The 17,937-nt window shown below is 36.7% G+C and overlaps 1 protein-coding gene across 2 annotated transcripts in view; it reads right to left on the reverse strand.

Moving 5' to 3' along the window:
- The window catches only part of Nup44A (nuclear pore complex protein Nup44A), a 114,014-nt gene that overhangs the window by 16,360 nt on the left and 79,717 nt on the right, over nucleotides 1–17,937 (reverse strand). For both annotated transcript variants that reach the window (XM_090408060.1, XM_090408061.1), the window contains exon 8: nucleotides 5,810–5,888. In XM_090408060.1, coding sequence (XP_090264186.1) covers nucleotides 5,810–5,888 — 79 coding nt within the window. The remainder of the gene's footprint in view (nucleotides 1–5,809; nucleotides 5,889–17,937) is intronic.

Raw genomic sequence — 17,937 nt, forward strand, 5'->3', positions numbered from 1 at the left:
GCCTTTGATGGCTTTTTCTACTTCAAGTATGGATATGTATTCCTACCTGCATGCCTGGTCAGTGTTTTTTACCACTGTGCTGTCATCACTGCTTGTTTCATTTAGCAGTTTTTCAAGAAATTGTTTCATAAATTGGTTATTGTATTCTAAATGCAAAAATTCAGTATATTGTTTTCCTTGTAAAGTTTTTAACGATAAAATTAATGTGTTCAATGATGCAATTGGTTATAGCGATTGGCAACATTTATCGAGAACATTAGAGCGCCATGAAAAAATTGAAGCACATATCAAATGTTACAAGTCATGGATCGATTTAAAAAAGTCATTTATAAATTATAATACAATAGCTGTGGTAAATGAACAATTAATAAAACTAGAAAAAAATTGTTAATAGAAAGGATTATTTATACAGTTCAATTTTTAGCAGAGGTGCTTAAGGGTCAAAGCTGTATAACTAAGAGGAGACGTCCACATAGCCTTTAAAGGAATGCGGAGAACCGACCAGGGCTTCTGACCTAATGTTCAATCCTCACCTTCTCGTGGTGCACCCTGTTGGGTATCTACCTGGATACTGAACAAACGAGGATGGGCTGACAATTTGGGATTTAGCCAACCAAATTGTATTCCTATTGGTTAAACCAAAATACAAAATGATGGTACAACATGACAAAATTTCATGCTGGCTGGGGCGTCTCCCGGTTAAACAAGCCTAGGTACAATAACTTGCTTCTCTCTGCTCATCAAGGTATTTTCAACAACCAAGTGAGTTGATGAGCTGTTTTAGCTAATTTTGCAATGTGCCCCCTAAACTTCATCTCCCTATCCACCAACACTCCCAAGTCCCTGGCCTCATCAATCTCTTGGAGTACAGTTCCACCAATGTGGTATACCGCTGCTAATCTTTTCACCCCAAAATGCATAACCTTACATTTTGTCACATTAAATTGACATCCATTCTCCTTAGCCCAGAACTCCAATCTATCTAAGTCATCCTGCAAGACTTTGACATCTTCTGCATTCACTATCGCCTTACCCAACTTTGCATCATCAGCGAACAAATGAACTGTTCCACTTAGATCCTTCCCTATATCGTTAATGAACAGATTAAACAGCAGTGGTCCAAGAACAGAACCCTGCGGCACACCACTGATCACAGGCTGTCTTTTGGACTCCACTCCTGAATAAACTACTCTTTGATATCTCTCCATCAACCACCCACCTATCCATCTCACCAACCCTATATCCATTCCCATATGTTGTAGTTTATGGATTAGAATTCCATGTGGTATCCTGCTAAACGCTTTTGCCAGGTCCAGCAGTATCACCGTAAACCCATTTCCCTTATCCAGTTCTGCTGTCACCTTGTTATAAAACTTGAGCAAGTTACTGAGGCATGATCTACCCTTCACAAAGCCATGCTGTTCCCTGTACATTATCTCATTTTCATCAATCCATTCCTGTATTTTTCCCTTGACTACATTCTCCAAGACCTTGACAACGACTACTGATATGCTGATCGGTCGGTAATTTGCCACCATAGTCTTGGATCTTCCTTTATGCAGTGAAACTATTTTCCCCTCTTTCCACGCCTTTGGGACTAAACCATACCCGAGACTCAGATTAAACAACATGGTCAAGGGCACTGATAATTCCTTAGCCGCTTTACGCAAGACCCGTGCTGGTATACCATCCAATCCCACAGATGTATACACATTAAGGTTCTGTAATAGACTATTCACCTCCACTTCATTTATCACAATTCCTGTATAAACTAATGGTTCCTTCATTTTTTCAATGTCACCACCTGGATGATATACTTTTGCAAAGTGCGCGCTCAGTAACTCCACTATATCGACTGGTTCATTGACCTCCTTACCATCGTCATTCCTTAAAATCATTTTGCCATGTACAGTTTTTTTCTTGCTTGCAGCATATTGAAAGAACTGTTTGGGATTCTCTTTTGCTTGCATAGCTAGTTTCCTTTCATAATCCGCTTTTGCTGTTTTTACCACACTCGTTACCCTTTTGGCCTGCACTTTATACCGTTCGTGTGCCTGCAGGTCACCCCCTTCTTTAAATTCCATCCACAGTTGTTTCTTTTTTTACAGCTCAAGCTTAATGGTGTTATTCATTCATTTAACCCCTACTTGTTTTACTATTTGGACCTTAGGTATACAATCAGCCATAACCTCCTGTAAATGCTCCTTGACCACTTCCCATGCATTATCGACGTCCAGCCCTTGCAGTTGTACATGCCATGGCACTGATCCAAGCAATCTCCTAAGCTTGTCAAACTTGCCAGCACGGTAATTCCACATATACCCTGACTTAGTCAAAAATTCCACACCTTAAATATCAAGCAATACTTAGTCTTTATTTGAGTTGTAAGTCAGCAATTAGAATTGAAGGAAGTACAGGAAGATGGTTTAATGTTAAATCTGGTGTGAGACAAGGACGTACATTATCCCCTCTGTTATTCATTATCTATATGGATCATATTATGAAGGAAAGTGGTATTAAACATGATATCAAAATCGGAGATGTTGATGTCAGCTCTTTGCTTTATGCGGACAATGTTATACTTCTAAATAAATCTGCTACAAGTCTGCAAGATTCTCTGATTAAATTGAATAACTGTTGTAATAGATATGGTATGAAGGTCAGCATTAAAAAGACAAAGACAACGAAAATAGTCAGAATCATTGAAAATGTCGACCATATTGTGAATGAAGAACCTGTGGAACAGGTAAAACGTTTCAGCTACTTAGGCATGATTTTTGGTGAAGATGGTAAATTAAATATGGAAATAGACAACAGAATCAACAAAGCTGGTATGGTAGGAAATCAATTGAATAAATTCATATGGAATAAGAGAGAAATTAGTCGGAACACTAAATTAGCTCTATACAAGACACTGTTTAAACCAGTTTTAACTTATGGATCTGATAGCTTGGTCAGAAGTAAAACACTTGACCAAAGACTAGAGACCGCAGATATGAGTCCTGAGAAAGATTATAAGCGTGAACAGATGACATCAATGGCAATATCATATTAAAAACGAGGATATTAGGAAAGAACTTGACATTGTCAGCATCCAGGAATGCGTTAGCAGAGATAATCTCAGGTAGTATGGTCACAAAACAGAATGGGCGAGGAAATATTAACAAAACAAGTGTTCTCTGCCAAGGTGGCAGGAAAACGACCCAGAGGAAGACCAAGATATAGGTGGATTGATATGGTACAAAGTGCCTTAGACGATAGAAACATAAGATCTGGTAATGTTGGAGTCTTCACAAGTAACAGACTGATTTGGAGGAAAATTGTAGATAGGAAGTTAGTAATGATGTTAATTTTTCATGTAGTACTATCATATCCTGTACACCCCTTGAGGGTATATGGCACGAATTTGATGATGATTTTTAGCAGGACAAAATTTAGCTTTCAGAGGTAACAGTAATAAACTTTTTGAAGATATCAACGTAATTTTTATAATTAATAGAAACTGTAGCAAAATTCAATAATGTAATGGCAGATCATATAAGTCGAATACTAACCAATAAGAACAAAATGCCACATTATTCAGGCGAAAAAATGCAAAATGAAATAATTTCAATAATAGGAGAGAAAAAATAAAATCTAATATTGTTAAAATGCTAAAATTAAATAAATATTATGCTATCATTTTAGACGTTACTCCAGACGCATCTCACGAAAATCAATTAAGTATTGTTGTAAGATTCGTTTACCTCGATAATGACAACAAGAAAATAGAAATCAAAGAACACTTTTTAGGATTTTATTCAATTATTAACTCAACAGGCGAAGGTTTAACAAATTTCGTTGTAGATTTTTTGCAATCAGAAAATATAAATCTTTATGATTTACATGCTCAAGCATATGATAACGGGGCAAACATGAAGGGCAAAAATCAGGGTCTCCAAAAGAGGATATTAGATATGAACCCCAGAGCGTTTTACATACCATGTGCCGCTCACATGCTTAATCTAGTTGTAAATGATGCTGCAAGTGTTCTGCGTGAAATAGCAAATTTTTTTCATTAATTCAGGAAATATATAATTTTATTTCTAAATCAGTCTATCGTTGGAAAATTTTAAAAGAGGAATGCCCAAGTTTTACTGTTAAAAAAGTTTGTGATACGAGATGGTCAAGCTGCATAGACGCTGTAAAAGCTTTAAGGTATAATTTAGAAAAAAATATACGATGCTTTATATATTTTATATCAAGATAAATATCAAGAAGAAAGATGACAACTTTAAATTTATGCGAGGTAATAGCAACACAAGGAACGAAACTGAATCATTATTATTAAAAATTAAATCTTTCAAATTCAAATGTTCTCTTGTTATATGGCACCAAATCTTATTGAAAATTAATGTCATAAGTAATTTGATGCAAAAACTGGATGTAATTATGTCTACAATAATGAAAATGTTGATAGACCTAAAAAATTATTTAAAGGATTGTAGAACAGATGAGGCATTCAAAAATATGTTAGGGGAAGCAACCAAAATTGCAAATACAGTGGATTGTGATCCAATTTTTCCTTGTATGCCAATAGTCAGACTTTGGGTAACAAAAAAGATTATTCTCGTATGAAAGTGAAGATGAAGTTATTGATTCGCAAGAACAAAATTTCAAAGTCAATGTTTATTTAGTTATAATTGATATAGTTATTTCAAAACTTGATGAAAGATTTACATTACTGAAAGAACATAATGATGTTTTTGAATTTTTAAATGACATTTATTATTAAAACCAAAAGAAAAAAGAAAATTAAAATATTGTAAAGATTTGGAGATAAAATTGACAGATGGTAAAGATTCTGATATAAACTCCTTGGAATTATGCGAGGTAATAGAAAATATTTTAATCCGAATATGAATGCATTTTCGGTACTTGAGTATATATTTTCGAATGATCTTCTTAGTGTTTTCCCCAATTTGTCAATAACACTAAGAATTTATTTAACAATACCTGTGACTGTTGCAGCTGGCAAAAGATCCTTTTCAAAGCTGAAAATTATAAAAAATCATCTCCGCAGTACAATGACACAGGATAAACTCAACAATTTAAGCCTTATTAGCATAGAACGTTAAATTGCTACTAATTTAGATATGGAGGCTATAATAAATGATTTTGCTACAAAAAAAATCACGTCAAGTAAATTTTACATAAAGGCATGTGCATTTAATCTTTGTTTATATTAAGAAATAATTGTTGTTCTTTTTTGTTTGTTTTTGGAAAAATGTTAAAAATAACTATACGAAACTATGTATTCTGTGTTTTTAATAAATAAGACATATAACTTTTGGTTAGCATAAATTGTTATTTTATTTATTGTAGTAAATGCTACATGCAATTTCTTTTAGTTATTTTTTTAAGGGGCGGCTGATAAAAGTTTGCACCTGGGCAGCAATTACCCTTGGCGCGCCCCTGACTAGGGTTACACTGGACATTACACTAGCGCCATGGCAAGCCTTGGGCTCGGTTTCTGGACCATGGGAAAGGAGACTTACTGCAACATCGCTTAACCTAGCAGACAAGCCCATTAGTCAAATGATCCTGGATGGGCCATCCAGGACCTCCTGTCTTGCTGAAGTTTAAATTATTTAAATTTTAAGCAACATTGAAGTTCTCCTTAAATTTCCTTAATGGTTCAAAGGGTTATAATCCCCCCCCCCCTCAACATTTGCTTCCTTTTTAGCCACCAACCTGATCTAATATCTATAATTCCAAGACTAGTTCAACTGCATTAACAGAAATGAGTTCAGTAGTATTTAAGACATACCTTTCCATAATCTTACACAGCCATCGTCTCCAGATGAAGCCAAAATTGTTCCAGTAATATTCCAGCTAACTCGCCACACCTAACATATCAAACAAAAAACCAGTATGATCATATAGTCATATGTTAGTATTGGTAGGTCTAAAACAAAAAAATCTCAAGTGAGATGAAAGGTAAATGTTTACTAAAGACTTACTTAAATCCTTTACCCATGCAATGAAAATTAATTTCAACAGTTTTTAAAAGTTAATTTTTTTTTTCTTGTAGTACACCCTAGTACGAGGTATCTACTTGGGTACTGAACAAACAAGGAATGGCTGGCAATTTTAGTTTTACCTAAACTAAAAGTGATCATATAACAAGATGAAGTGTCATGCTGCCTGGGATATTGCATAAAACAAGGCTTTTACTGTTTTCACCAGGGAACCACAGCAAACAGCCAAAACAATTCAAGATAAGCACAATAAATGTAAGAACTATCATGGTAAAAGACAGAAAAATTAAAGTACCAGGGCACCATAACTGGAGTTACTGAAACAAAGAAGACAAAACTAACCTAGATTCTTCTAGGCTAGTTTTGTCTTCTTTGTTTGGGCAATAATAATCAGGAAATGGAAGGAGTAGGTATATTATTCAACATTCAACATGAGGATAATCTTCTTGAATGGCAGGCATCAAGCAGAGTGATCTGAAAAAATATCAGAATGAGGAATTGGACGATGAAACATTTTTGCCTATGGTCCCACAGAAGAAAGATGACAAGTCAATCCTGGTTGGAGAAATAAACAGCAGAACAAGAAATACAGAAATACTTTGGAAAAATATGGAGAAAATAGCACACCTAATAATAATGGTTAAGTACTATTAAAACACTTAGGGAATAGAACAACGTAGTTAAGGATATAAATTAAATTAAACTTTAATAAATATTTTCCGATATTTCGGCAACGTCACATTGCCATTTTCTAAAGGAACTTACAAAAAAGTTACTTGCACGCAGGCACTACAACACAGAAACTGGGAATGATGAGATGAAGCTATTGTTCTCCTAACAGTCCTGATGGCCCTCTAACGGGCTAAGTAGGTGTTCTTGGCCGTTGGGCTGTAGGTCTGCAGATGTAGGCCTCCCAAATTTGGGGCAGTCGCATACAACCAAATTTGTTGAGGTTTGGAGAATTTCTTAGGGCTGAGGCTGATTCCATAAAGAGTCTTTCAAATTTGCATTTGCTACAGTGTATTTGCTACGGAAAAAGAGGAAAACAACAGCCTCCCTTTCCTAGACACACTAGTCACCCACCAGCCTAATGGATCCTTGGTTTTCTCAGTTTACAGAAAACCCACCCATACAGGCAGATACATTCACCAATAATCCCCACCACCCTCACAACAATATGGAGTAGTGAAAACACTATACAACAGGGCTAAACTAATCTGTTCAAACGACTTGGCCCTAAACACTGAACTAAATCACATCCTCAACACTTTCTCAGCCAATGGCTACCCCCCCCCCCAAAAAAAAAAATCCAAAAAATATTAGAACCTACAAACCACAGATCCCCTCCCCCCCTACAACAAGGATTACTCTAAATCCATCACCATTCCCTACATCCGAGGCACCTCGGAAAAGATTACCAAAATCTTAAAAAAACATGACCTGACCTCCTGTTACAAACCTTACAGAAAATTGGCATCCCTTATCCGCTCCACTAAAGACCAACCACTTCCCCTAGACCTACGTGGTGTTTACCAAGTCCCTTGCAGTTGTAAACTGTCTTACTTTGGCCAAACAAGCAGGACAGCGAATATCAGAATTTCGGAACACAAGGACTACATCCGTTTTCACAAATACAGTCATTCTGGGCTTACGGACCATGCTCTGGATACACACCACAGAATACGGTGGAAGAAAGCTACAGTGATACACCGTAGCAAATACAAATTTGAAAGACTCTTTATGGAATCAGCCTCAGCCCTAAGAAATTCTCCAAACCTCAACAAATTTGGTTGTATGCGACTGCCCCAAATTTGGGAGGCCTACATCTGCAGACTTTCAGCCCAACGGCCAAGAACACCTACTTAGCCTGCTAGAGGGCACCATCAGGACTGTTAGGAGAACAATAGCTTCATCTCTTCATTCCCAGTTTCTGTGTTGTAGTGCCTATGTGCAGGTAACTTTTTTGTAAGTTCCTTTAGAAAATGGCAATGTGAAGTTGCCGAAATATCGGAAAATTATTAAAGTTTAATTTAATTTATATCCTTAACTACGTTGTTCTATTCCCTAAGTGTTTTAATAATGCATAACCAACGTATAAGCCTGTCTATGAGACTGGTTAAGTACCTGCTGGATTTCTATTCAGGACATGGCTAGTCATTGCTCATATCATATTTGAACCCAAATATGTGCACAAATTCACCTGGAGAACAGAAACAGACACAAAAAATAAGAACAGTCTCACTGTTTTCTCCATATTTTTCCAAAGCATATCCGTATTTCTTGTTCTGCTGTTTATTTCTCCAACCAGGATTGACTTGTCATCTTTCTTCTGTGGGACCATAGGCAAAAATGTTTCATCGTCCAATTCCTCATTCTGACATTTTTTATGTTATTTCTGATAGCATATCTTCGTGCTGGTTCAGGACATAACAGTATACAGAGGATTTGAAATATGAAGTGATCATCATTAAGTTTTGGGAAGAATAAAAATGAATTTCATACTGAAATGAAAAATATGTGCAAAAGTTTTAAAAAGAATCAAACTTCAGCAGCTTTCAAAAATGAACTGGAATAGACTGAAATATACAAATATTATTCAAGCAAAAAATTAAAATTTTAAAAGAAGTATCAAACAGGATACTCATTCTGGTGGCAAGGCTTACATGTTGGCTATTCATAACTGTAATCTTTAGAGGTACCTGTGGCATAGTATATTTAATAATAAAACACGTAACAACCACAGTAGGGGTGCTTAAGGGTCAAAGTTGTATAACTGAGTGGAGACCTCCACATAGCCTTTAAGTAATGCGGAGACCCGACCAGGGCTTCTGACCTAATGTCCAATCCTCACCTTCTTGTGGTGCACCCTGTTGAGTATCTACTTGGATACTGAACGAACGAGGACGTGCTGGCAAATTTGGGATTTAGCCGACCAAATTGTATTCTTATTGGTTAAACCAAAATAAAAAATGATGGCACAACACGACAAAATATCATGCTGGCTGGGGTGTCGCCCGGTTAAACAAGGTCCCCGTTGTTTTCGCCCGGGAACCAGGGCGAACAGCGAAAAGTCAGCTACTGGAACAAATCTGAAAACAAACCCCAACTCAACATCACCAGAGTTAAAGATCGGTACTATCAACGTAAGAAGCCTGAATGGCAAAGAAATGGAGCTAGCTGAGGAATTAGATAAGTACCAGATCAACATAATAGGAGTGACTGAAACAAAAAAGACCAAAACTGGTGAGATCTTTCTGAGCAATAAATACAAAATGTTATATTCAGACAATGACAATGAAGGAAAAGAAGGGGTAGCCATAGTATTCAACACAAAATACGAGGCTAATCTTCTTGAATGGCAGTCAGCCTCAAGTAGAGTAATGTGGGCAAACATGAGAATGGGGAACTGGAAAATGAGACTTATTTGTGCCTATGGTCCCACAGACAAAGGTTCTACTAAGGTAGAAGTGGAGGAATTTTTTGAGGCTCTAGAGAAAGCTAGTGACACAATGAAAAAGGAAAAGTCGGTCGTTGTTGGGGATCTAAATAGCAGAGTAGGAAATGATTGTGAGACATATAAAAATATTTTGGGAAAATTTGGAGAAAAGAGTAAAGCTAATAATAATGGCAAATATCTGTTGGATTTCTGCTCAGGACATGGACTGGTTATTACTAACACCATGTTCCAACATAAAAATGTGCACAAATTCACATGGAGAGAAGAGGCAAGGAATAAGAAAAGTCTCATTGACTATGTTATTGTTGATAGTGATGTTTTCTCCCTTGTACAGGACACTAGAGTGTACAGAGGATTTGAAATTGGAAGTGATCACTATTTAGTCTTGAGCAGGATAAAATTGAATTTCATATTGAAAAGAATAACATGTAAGAAAGTTTTAAAGCGAATAAAAGTTGAGCAGCTCTCAGATGTGAACTGTAGACTAAAATACACAAAGATTATTGAAGAAAAAAATGAAAGAGTTTGAGAACAGGAACCAAACCTTGGAGATTCAGTGGGAAGCCTTCAAGAAAACACTGATTGATTCAGCCAGAGAGGAATGTGGTGAGGTTGTCTGCAAGGATAGAAAAATTAGAACTCCCTGGTGGACACAGGAAGTTAAAGAGGCAGTGAAGGAACAGAAGAAAGCATATCAAAAGTTCCTATCAAATAAGTCAGTTAGTGCTCTTAGAGAATATAGAGACAAATGCAAGAATGCTAAACACTGTCTAAAACTAGCTAAACAAAAGTCATGGAAGGACTTTGGCAAGAATATAGAAAATAAATATCAAGAAGGTGGCAAAATATTCTGGAGATGGTTGAAGAAGCTTAGGAATGGAGGAAAGAGTGCTGTAAAAGGAGTTAGAGATGATAAAAGTGACATAAAAACTGGAATAAAAGATATCCTTGGAGTATGGAGTAATTACTTTGAAAAACTGCTAAATGAAACAAGCAGTGATGACAGCACAGTGGTAAAAAACACTGACCAGGCATGCAGGCAGGAATACATATCCATACTTGAAGAAGAAGAAGCCATCAAAGGAATGAAATGTGGAAAGGCAGCAGGAGTAGATGATATTCGACCAGAAATGCTGAAATATGGTGGTATAAGAGTCTTACAGTGGCTGCATTGCATAGTTCAGAAAGCCTGGACAGAGGGATGCATTCCCGATGATTGGAGTAGAGCTCTCATAGTACCCATATATAAAAAGGGAAATAAAACTGAATGTGAGAAGTACAGAGGTATTTCCCTACTGAGTGTTCCTGGCAAGATCTATGCAAGTATACTTGAGAAACGGTTGAGAAGAATTGTGGAAGAAAAGCTTGGTGAAGAACAAGCTGGATTCAGGCCAAAGAGAGGCTGTCAGGATCAGATCTACACTTTACGACAAATAGTCGAGAAAGCATGGGAATATAACAAAGATCTGTATTTAAGTTTTGTCGATTTGGAAAAGGCATATGATAAGGTTCAAGAGAGAAGCTATTCAATACGCTACACTTATATGGTGTCAATGGGACATTATATCAAGGAATACTTAGTCTTTATTTGAGTTGTAAGTCAGCAGTTAGAATTGAAGGAAGTACAGGAAGATGGTTTAATGTTAAATCTGGTGAGACAAGGATGTACATTATCCACTCTGTTATTCATTATCTATATGGATCACATTATGAAGGAAAGTGGTATTAAACATGATATCAAAATTGGAGATGTTAATGTCAGCTCTTTGCTTTATGCGGATGATGTTATACTTCTAAATAAATCCGCTACAAGTCTGCAAGATTCTCTGACTAAATTGAATAGCTGTTGTAATAGATGTAATAGATATGGTATGAAGATCAGCAATAAAAAGACAAAGACAATGAAAATAGGCAGAATCACTGAAAATGTCAACTGTGTTGTGAATGGAGAACCTGTGGAACAAGTAAAACATTTCAGCTACTTAGGCACGATTTTTACTGAAGATGGTAAATTAAATATAGAAATAGACAACAGAATCAGCAAAGCTGGTATGGTGGGAAGTCAATTGAATAAATTCATATGGAATAAGAGAGAAATTAGTCGGAACACTAAATTAGCTGTATACAAGACAGTGTTTAAACCAGTTTTAACTTATGGATCTGAGAGCTGGATCAGAAGTAAAACACTTGACCAAAGACTAGAGACCGCAGATATGAGAGTCCTGAGAAAGATTATAGGTGTGAACAGATGGCATCAATGGCAATATCATATTAAAAACGAAGATATTAGGAAAGAATTTGACATTGTCTGCATCCAGGAATGCGTTAGCAGAGCTAATCTCAGGTGGAATGGTCACCTAAACAGAATGGGCGAGGAAAGATTAGCAAAACAAGTGTTCTCTGCCAGGTTGGCAGCAAAACGACCCAGAGAAAGTCCAAGATATAAGTGGATTGATACGGTACAAAGTGCCTTAGACGATATAAATGTAAGATCTGATAATGATAATATTGGAGTCTTGACAAGTAATAGACTGATTTGGAGGAAAATTGTAGATAGGAAGTTAGTAATGATGTAAATTTTTCATATAGTACTATCATATCCTGTACACCCCTTGTGGGTACATGGCAGGAATTTGATGATGATGATGAAGACCACAGTAATAACATTTAACTGTTTGTATGACACCGAAGATGTGCTGTTAATTTCAGTACGAAATATTTGCACCTTTATTAATTAAAAGTTATTACTGTGGTCTTTACGTGTTTTATTTGTAGCTGATGAACTGCAGCCAAGGAGAATTGAAGTTGTATTGCAGGATAGTGAAAAGAAGTCATTTGAGGCTATTTGGTGTGAGATTGAGACTGGCAGAATAAAATATACAGTTGGATGCTGCTATAGACCAGATGATGGAATAGATGGTGGCGATAGTATGCATAAACAAATTGATGAAATGAGTGGAAGGAGGGTAATTATTATGGGGGATTTCAACTATGGTAACATTGATTGGAAGGAGGAGAGGACACATGTGAGGAAGGAAATGGATTTTATTCAATTATTAAGGGATAACTATCTGAGACAGCATGTAATTGAAAATACTAGGAGTGTGAGAGTGCTTGACTGAATGCCTGGTAATAGCATATGAGAATTTGACTGTAATGAATATGACCATATTGCCACCTATTGGTGAGAGTGATCATAAGGTCTTGGGAGGTGGCTAAAGGTGTGGAATTTTCAATTAAGACAGGGTATGTGTGGAATTACCGTGCTGGCAAATATGACACGCTTAGGAGATTGCTTGGATCGGTGCCATGGCATGTACAACTGCAAGGGCTGGATGTCGATAGAGCATGGGAAGTGGTCAAGGAGCATTTACAGGAGGTTATGGCTGATTGTATACCTAGAGTCTGAATAGTAAAACAAGTAGGGGTTAAATGGATGAATAACACCATTAAGCTTGAGCTGCAAAAAAAGAAACAACTGTGGAGGGAATTTAAAGAAAGGGGGTGACCTGCAGGCACACGAACGGTATAAAGTGCAGGCTAGAAGGGTAACGAGTGTAGTAAAAAAAGCAAAAGCCGATTATGAAAGGAAACTAGCTATGCAAGCTAAAGATAATCCCAAACAGTTCTTTCAATATGCAGCAGGAAAAAAACTGTATACAGAAAAATGATTTTTAGGAATGACGATGGTAAGGAGGTCACTGAATCAGTCGATATAATGGAGTTACTGAGCAAGCACTTTGCAAAAGTATATCATCCAGCTGGCGACATTGAAAAATGAAGGAACCATTAGTTTATACGGGAATTGTGATGAATGAAGTGGAGGTGAATAGTCTATTACAGAACCTTAATGTGAATACATCTGTGGGATTAGATGGTATACCAGCACGGGTCTTGCGTGAAGCGGCTAAGGAATTATCAGTGCCCTTGACCATGTTGTTTAATCTGAGTCTCGGGTCTGGTTTAGTCCTGAAGGTGTGGAAAGAGGGGAAAAATAGTTTCACTGCATAAAGGAGGATCCAAGACTATGGTTGCAAATTACCGACCGATCAGCATATTAGAAGTCGTTGTCAAGGTCTTGGAGAAAGTAGTCAAGGGAAAAATACAGGAATGGATTGATGAAAATGAGATACCGTACGGGGGACAGCATAGCTTTGTGAAGGGTAGATCATGCCTCAGTAACTTGCTCAAGTTTTATAACAAGGTGACGGCTGAACTGGAAACTGGATAAGGGTAATGGGTTTACAGTGATACTGCTGGATCTGGCAAAGGCGTTTGACAGGATACCACATGGAATTCTAATCCATAAACTACAACATATGGGAATGGATATAGGGTTGGTGAGATGGATAGGTGGGTGGTTGATGGAGAGATATCAAAGAGTAGTTTATTCAGGAGTAGAGTCCAAAAGACGGCCTGTGACTAGTGGTGTGCCGCAGGGTTCTGTTCTTGGACCACTGCTGTTTAATTTGTTCATTAATGATATAGGGAAGGATCTAAGAGAAACAGTTCATTTGTTCGCTTATGACGTAAAGTTGGGTAGGGCAATAGTGAATGCAGAAGATGTCAAAATCTTGCAGGACGACTTGGATAGATTGGAGTTCTGGGCTAAGGAGGATGGATGTCAGTTTAATGTGACAAAATGTAAGGTTATGCATTTTGGGAAAAGATTAGCAGCAGTATACCACATTGGTGGAACTGTACTCCAGGAGATTGATGAGGCCAGGGTCTTGGGAGTATTGGTGGATAGGGAGATGAAGTTTAGGGGGCACATTGCAAAAGTAGCTAAATCAGCTCATCTGGTTGTTGAAAAATACCTTGACGAGCAGAGACAAGCAAGTTATTGTACCACTGTACCGAGCCTTGATAAGACCTCATCTTGACTACTGTGCCCAGATTTGGTCACCTAGGTTCCTTCTTGATGGGGAGGAGGTGGAGAGAATCCAGAGACGAGTGACTAAGATGATAGCGGGTCTATGGAATGAACCATATGAGAACAGGTTGAAGATTTGTGCATTGCAGATATTAGTTGATAGGTGGAAAAGGGGAGATATGATTGAGACATTCAAATTGCTAAAGGGTTTCTATAGGATTAATTCAGAGGATGTTTTTGAGATCAGGACTGGTGGTGGGAAAACTAGGGGACTATGGAGGCTGGGCAAGAGTGTGATTAGCAGCAGTGTTAGAGCTGGGTTCTTTACTTTTAGAGTGGTAAATGAGTGGAATAAGCTGCCAGAGTCTGTTGGGGGATGCTATGATGTTGAGTGAGTTCAAGGCAAGGTATGATAGATACTGTCGTATAGTTGTGTGGACGTGATGTTTAGGACCTCCCTCGATGAGTCTAAGGACTCCCTGGAGTTGACCGTAATAATAATAATTATTATTATTAAATATTCATAACTGTATTTTTTAAGGAAATTATAATGTAGCTAATATATTAACAAAATAAATTAGTCTTTGTAATTTCCATAAAAAATACAGGTTTGGATGCTCATTGGCAGATTAAAGAAAACACTGACTGATTCAGCTGGGGAAGCATGTGAGTTTCTAGCAAGTAAGTCAGCATGTGCTCTGAGAAAATATGGAGATGAATGTAAGAAAGCAAAGCAACATGATGGTACAACATGACAAAATTTCATGATAGCTGGGGCGTCGCCTGGTTAAACAAGGACCCCGTTGTTTTCACCAGGAAACCAGGGTGAACAGCAAAAAGTCAGCTACTGGAACAAATCTTAAAAAACACCCCAACTCAACATCACCAGAGTTAAAGATCGGTACTATCAACATAAGAAGCCTGAATGGCAAAGAAATGGAGCTAGCTGAGGAATTAGATAAGTACCAGATTGACATAATAGGGGTGACTGAAACAAAAAAGACAAAAACTGGTGAGATCTTTCTGAGCAATAAATACAAAATATTATATTCAGGCAACGACAATCAAGGAAAAGAAGGAGTAGCCATTGTATTCAACACAAAATACGAGGCTCATCTTCTTGAATGGCAGGCAGTCTCAAGTAGAGTGATGTTGGCAAATATCAGAATGGGGAACTGGATAATGAGACTTATTTGTGCCTATGGTCCCACAGAAGGTAGAAGTGGAGGAATTTTTTGAGGATTTAGAGAAAGCATCTGACACGATGAAAAAGGAAAAGTTGGTCCTTGTTGGGGATCTATATAGCAGAGTATTGTTAAATTGTGAATGAAGAATTTTATGATTATTAATACTTCATTCATGATTTAACATAAATTGCACATCCTGAGCTAATTTTACTCCTAAGTAAATTCTAATTTAAATACTTACTGTTATCTTTTTTATTGAAATAATAATTGTAATTTTTTTTCGTTATTTATTCTGTATAAATTCATTATATAATTTGTAAATGTATCCTAAGTGAACTGTAATATGTGCATTTTATTTATTGTAAATGAAAGTGAATTTAAGAAATTCTGCTAATGAGATTTGATTGGTCACTGGCAAGGAAACAGTGTTAATTTTAGATAGCACGTGGTGGAGCATGGAGCTACGGTATTCGAAGGGAGAAGGAGTTGATATGAGCTGGACTGGCTAGAACCGGATTTTGGCAGGAAGAATGAAGGTATTTTATTGGAAAAAGAAAGTAAACAGGGGAGAAGCATTCAGCACAGCACGGAGTGAAGTAAAGGGGTGGCAGTAATGGGGATTTGGAAATGCCATAAATAAATTAAGAAGGGACTGGGAAATTAATAGGCAATTAGGAATATTTCTACAGAATTCTAAAATTACGTCGAATTCCAATTGTTTTGAGGAAGAATAGTGCAAAGCTGAAATTAATGCATAGAAGAAAATAAGGAATAAGTAGATTACCTGAAACAAGTGAATCAAGACTCATGAAGCTCTATGTTTAATATTTCAGTTATTATAGTGAAGATTTCTTTTGAATAGTGTTGCTTCAGAGTGACAGTTTTAAGTGTGCCTATAGTGAATCCAATGTGTAAAAGATGTAACCAGGTTAGAGCAGTCCATTTTTTTTTTATATTTCAGCGTGAAGATATGAGTTAGCTCTACCTGATATATCTTAACATTAACTGTGGCATTCTACTAAAAATAGGCGAAGTATGGAGTTTTAAAGTGTTTCCCCCTTGAAGTGATAACTGCCTCATAATTAAATTAGGTGTTAGTTGACTAAGAGAGAATTAGAGAATTCTACTTTAAGAATAATTACTGTGAGATTCTGTAACATTGAACTGTGTGAACCATTTTTAATTATTCGAAAGAATGTAAAATTGACAGCTGGATATCTGATGCCTAATGTTTTATGTTTGTTATGAGTATTTGAACTAAGTTGATTTGCATTATCTTGTTTTCAAAGTTATACTTTATGTACATGTTATGTAACCCTGCATTACATGTTTTGTTTTATTGATTCCAATTTGGTGTTTGCCTCATTCTCTTTCATTGTACTGCTCATAAAGTTTATCGGACCTTGCGGAAGCCTTAAATGATAATATTAACCTCGGCCTGTAGAAAAGTAAGATTGCTGATGTTAGTTGATTGATTCCACTATATTATATAGACTAATCTATATAATATAAACTATATTATATAGAATATAGGGTGGTGCAGGATAATATAAATTTCTCTATATTTGGATTAGTAATCAACCAACAATTAATTAAGATAATAAAAAACAGATAACTTAAATAAGAACTATGTTCTAACAAGATGGCGGATTCAAAGCCAGGATGTACGATCCAACAGTAGGAAATGATTGTCAAACATACAAAAATATTTTGGGAAAATATGGAGAAAAGAGCAAAGCTAATAATAACGGCAAATATTTGTTGGATTTCTGCTCAGGACATTGGCTGGTTATTACTAACACCATGTTCTAACATAAAAATGTGCACAAATTCACATGGACAGAAAAGGCAAGAAATAAGAAAATCTCATTGACTATGTTATTGTTGATAGTGATGTTTTCTCCCTTGTGCAGGACACCAGAGTGAACAGAGGATTTGAAATTGGAAGTGATCACTATTTAGCCTTGAGCAAGATAAAATTGAATTTTATATTGAAAAGAATAACATATAAGAAAGTTTTAAAGCGAATAAAAGTTGAGCAGCTCTCTGATGTGAACTGTAGACTAAAATACTGAAAGTTTATTTTTCACTTGGTTAGACTATAATAAATTTAGTTTAATCCTTTATCCAAGTTTGAGCAAAAAAAAGTTTGCACCTGAAAGTATCTTCAGGAATGGGGTAAGGTGGTGCAACACCGGGCAACTCGTTGCAAAGGTGGATCAAGATAACATCACTCCTATCTCAGTATCTCCCATAATGCAAAACACATCTCCTTGCGGATATGTATAATGTTATGCATTAAAGGAAGGGCCACTACCCAGGTGGTGGCTACAAAGGTGCCAGACCAGTTTCGACCTTTATTTAGGTCTCTTCAGTGGGAGCCAGGCCCAAGTGGAGATA

This window comes from Typopeltis vanoorti, chromosome 18 (assembly GCF_054136105.1).
Source record: "Typopeltis vanoorti isolate ZY-2024b chromosome 18, IOZ_Tvanoo_1.0, whole genome shotgun sequence".
Classification (NCBI taxonomy): Eukaryota; Metazoa; Arthropoda; class Arachnida; order Uropygi; family Thelyphonidae; genus Typopeltis; species Typopeltis vanoorti.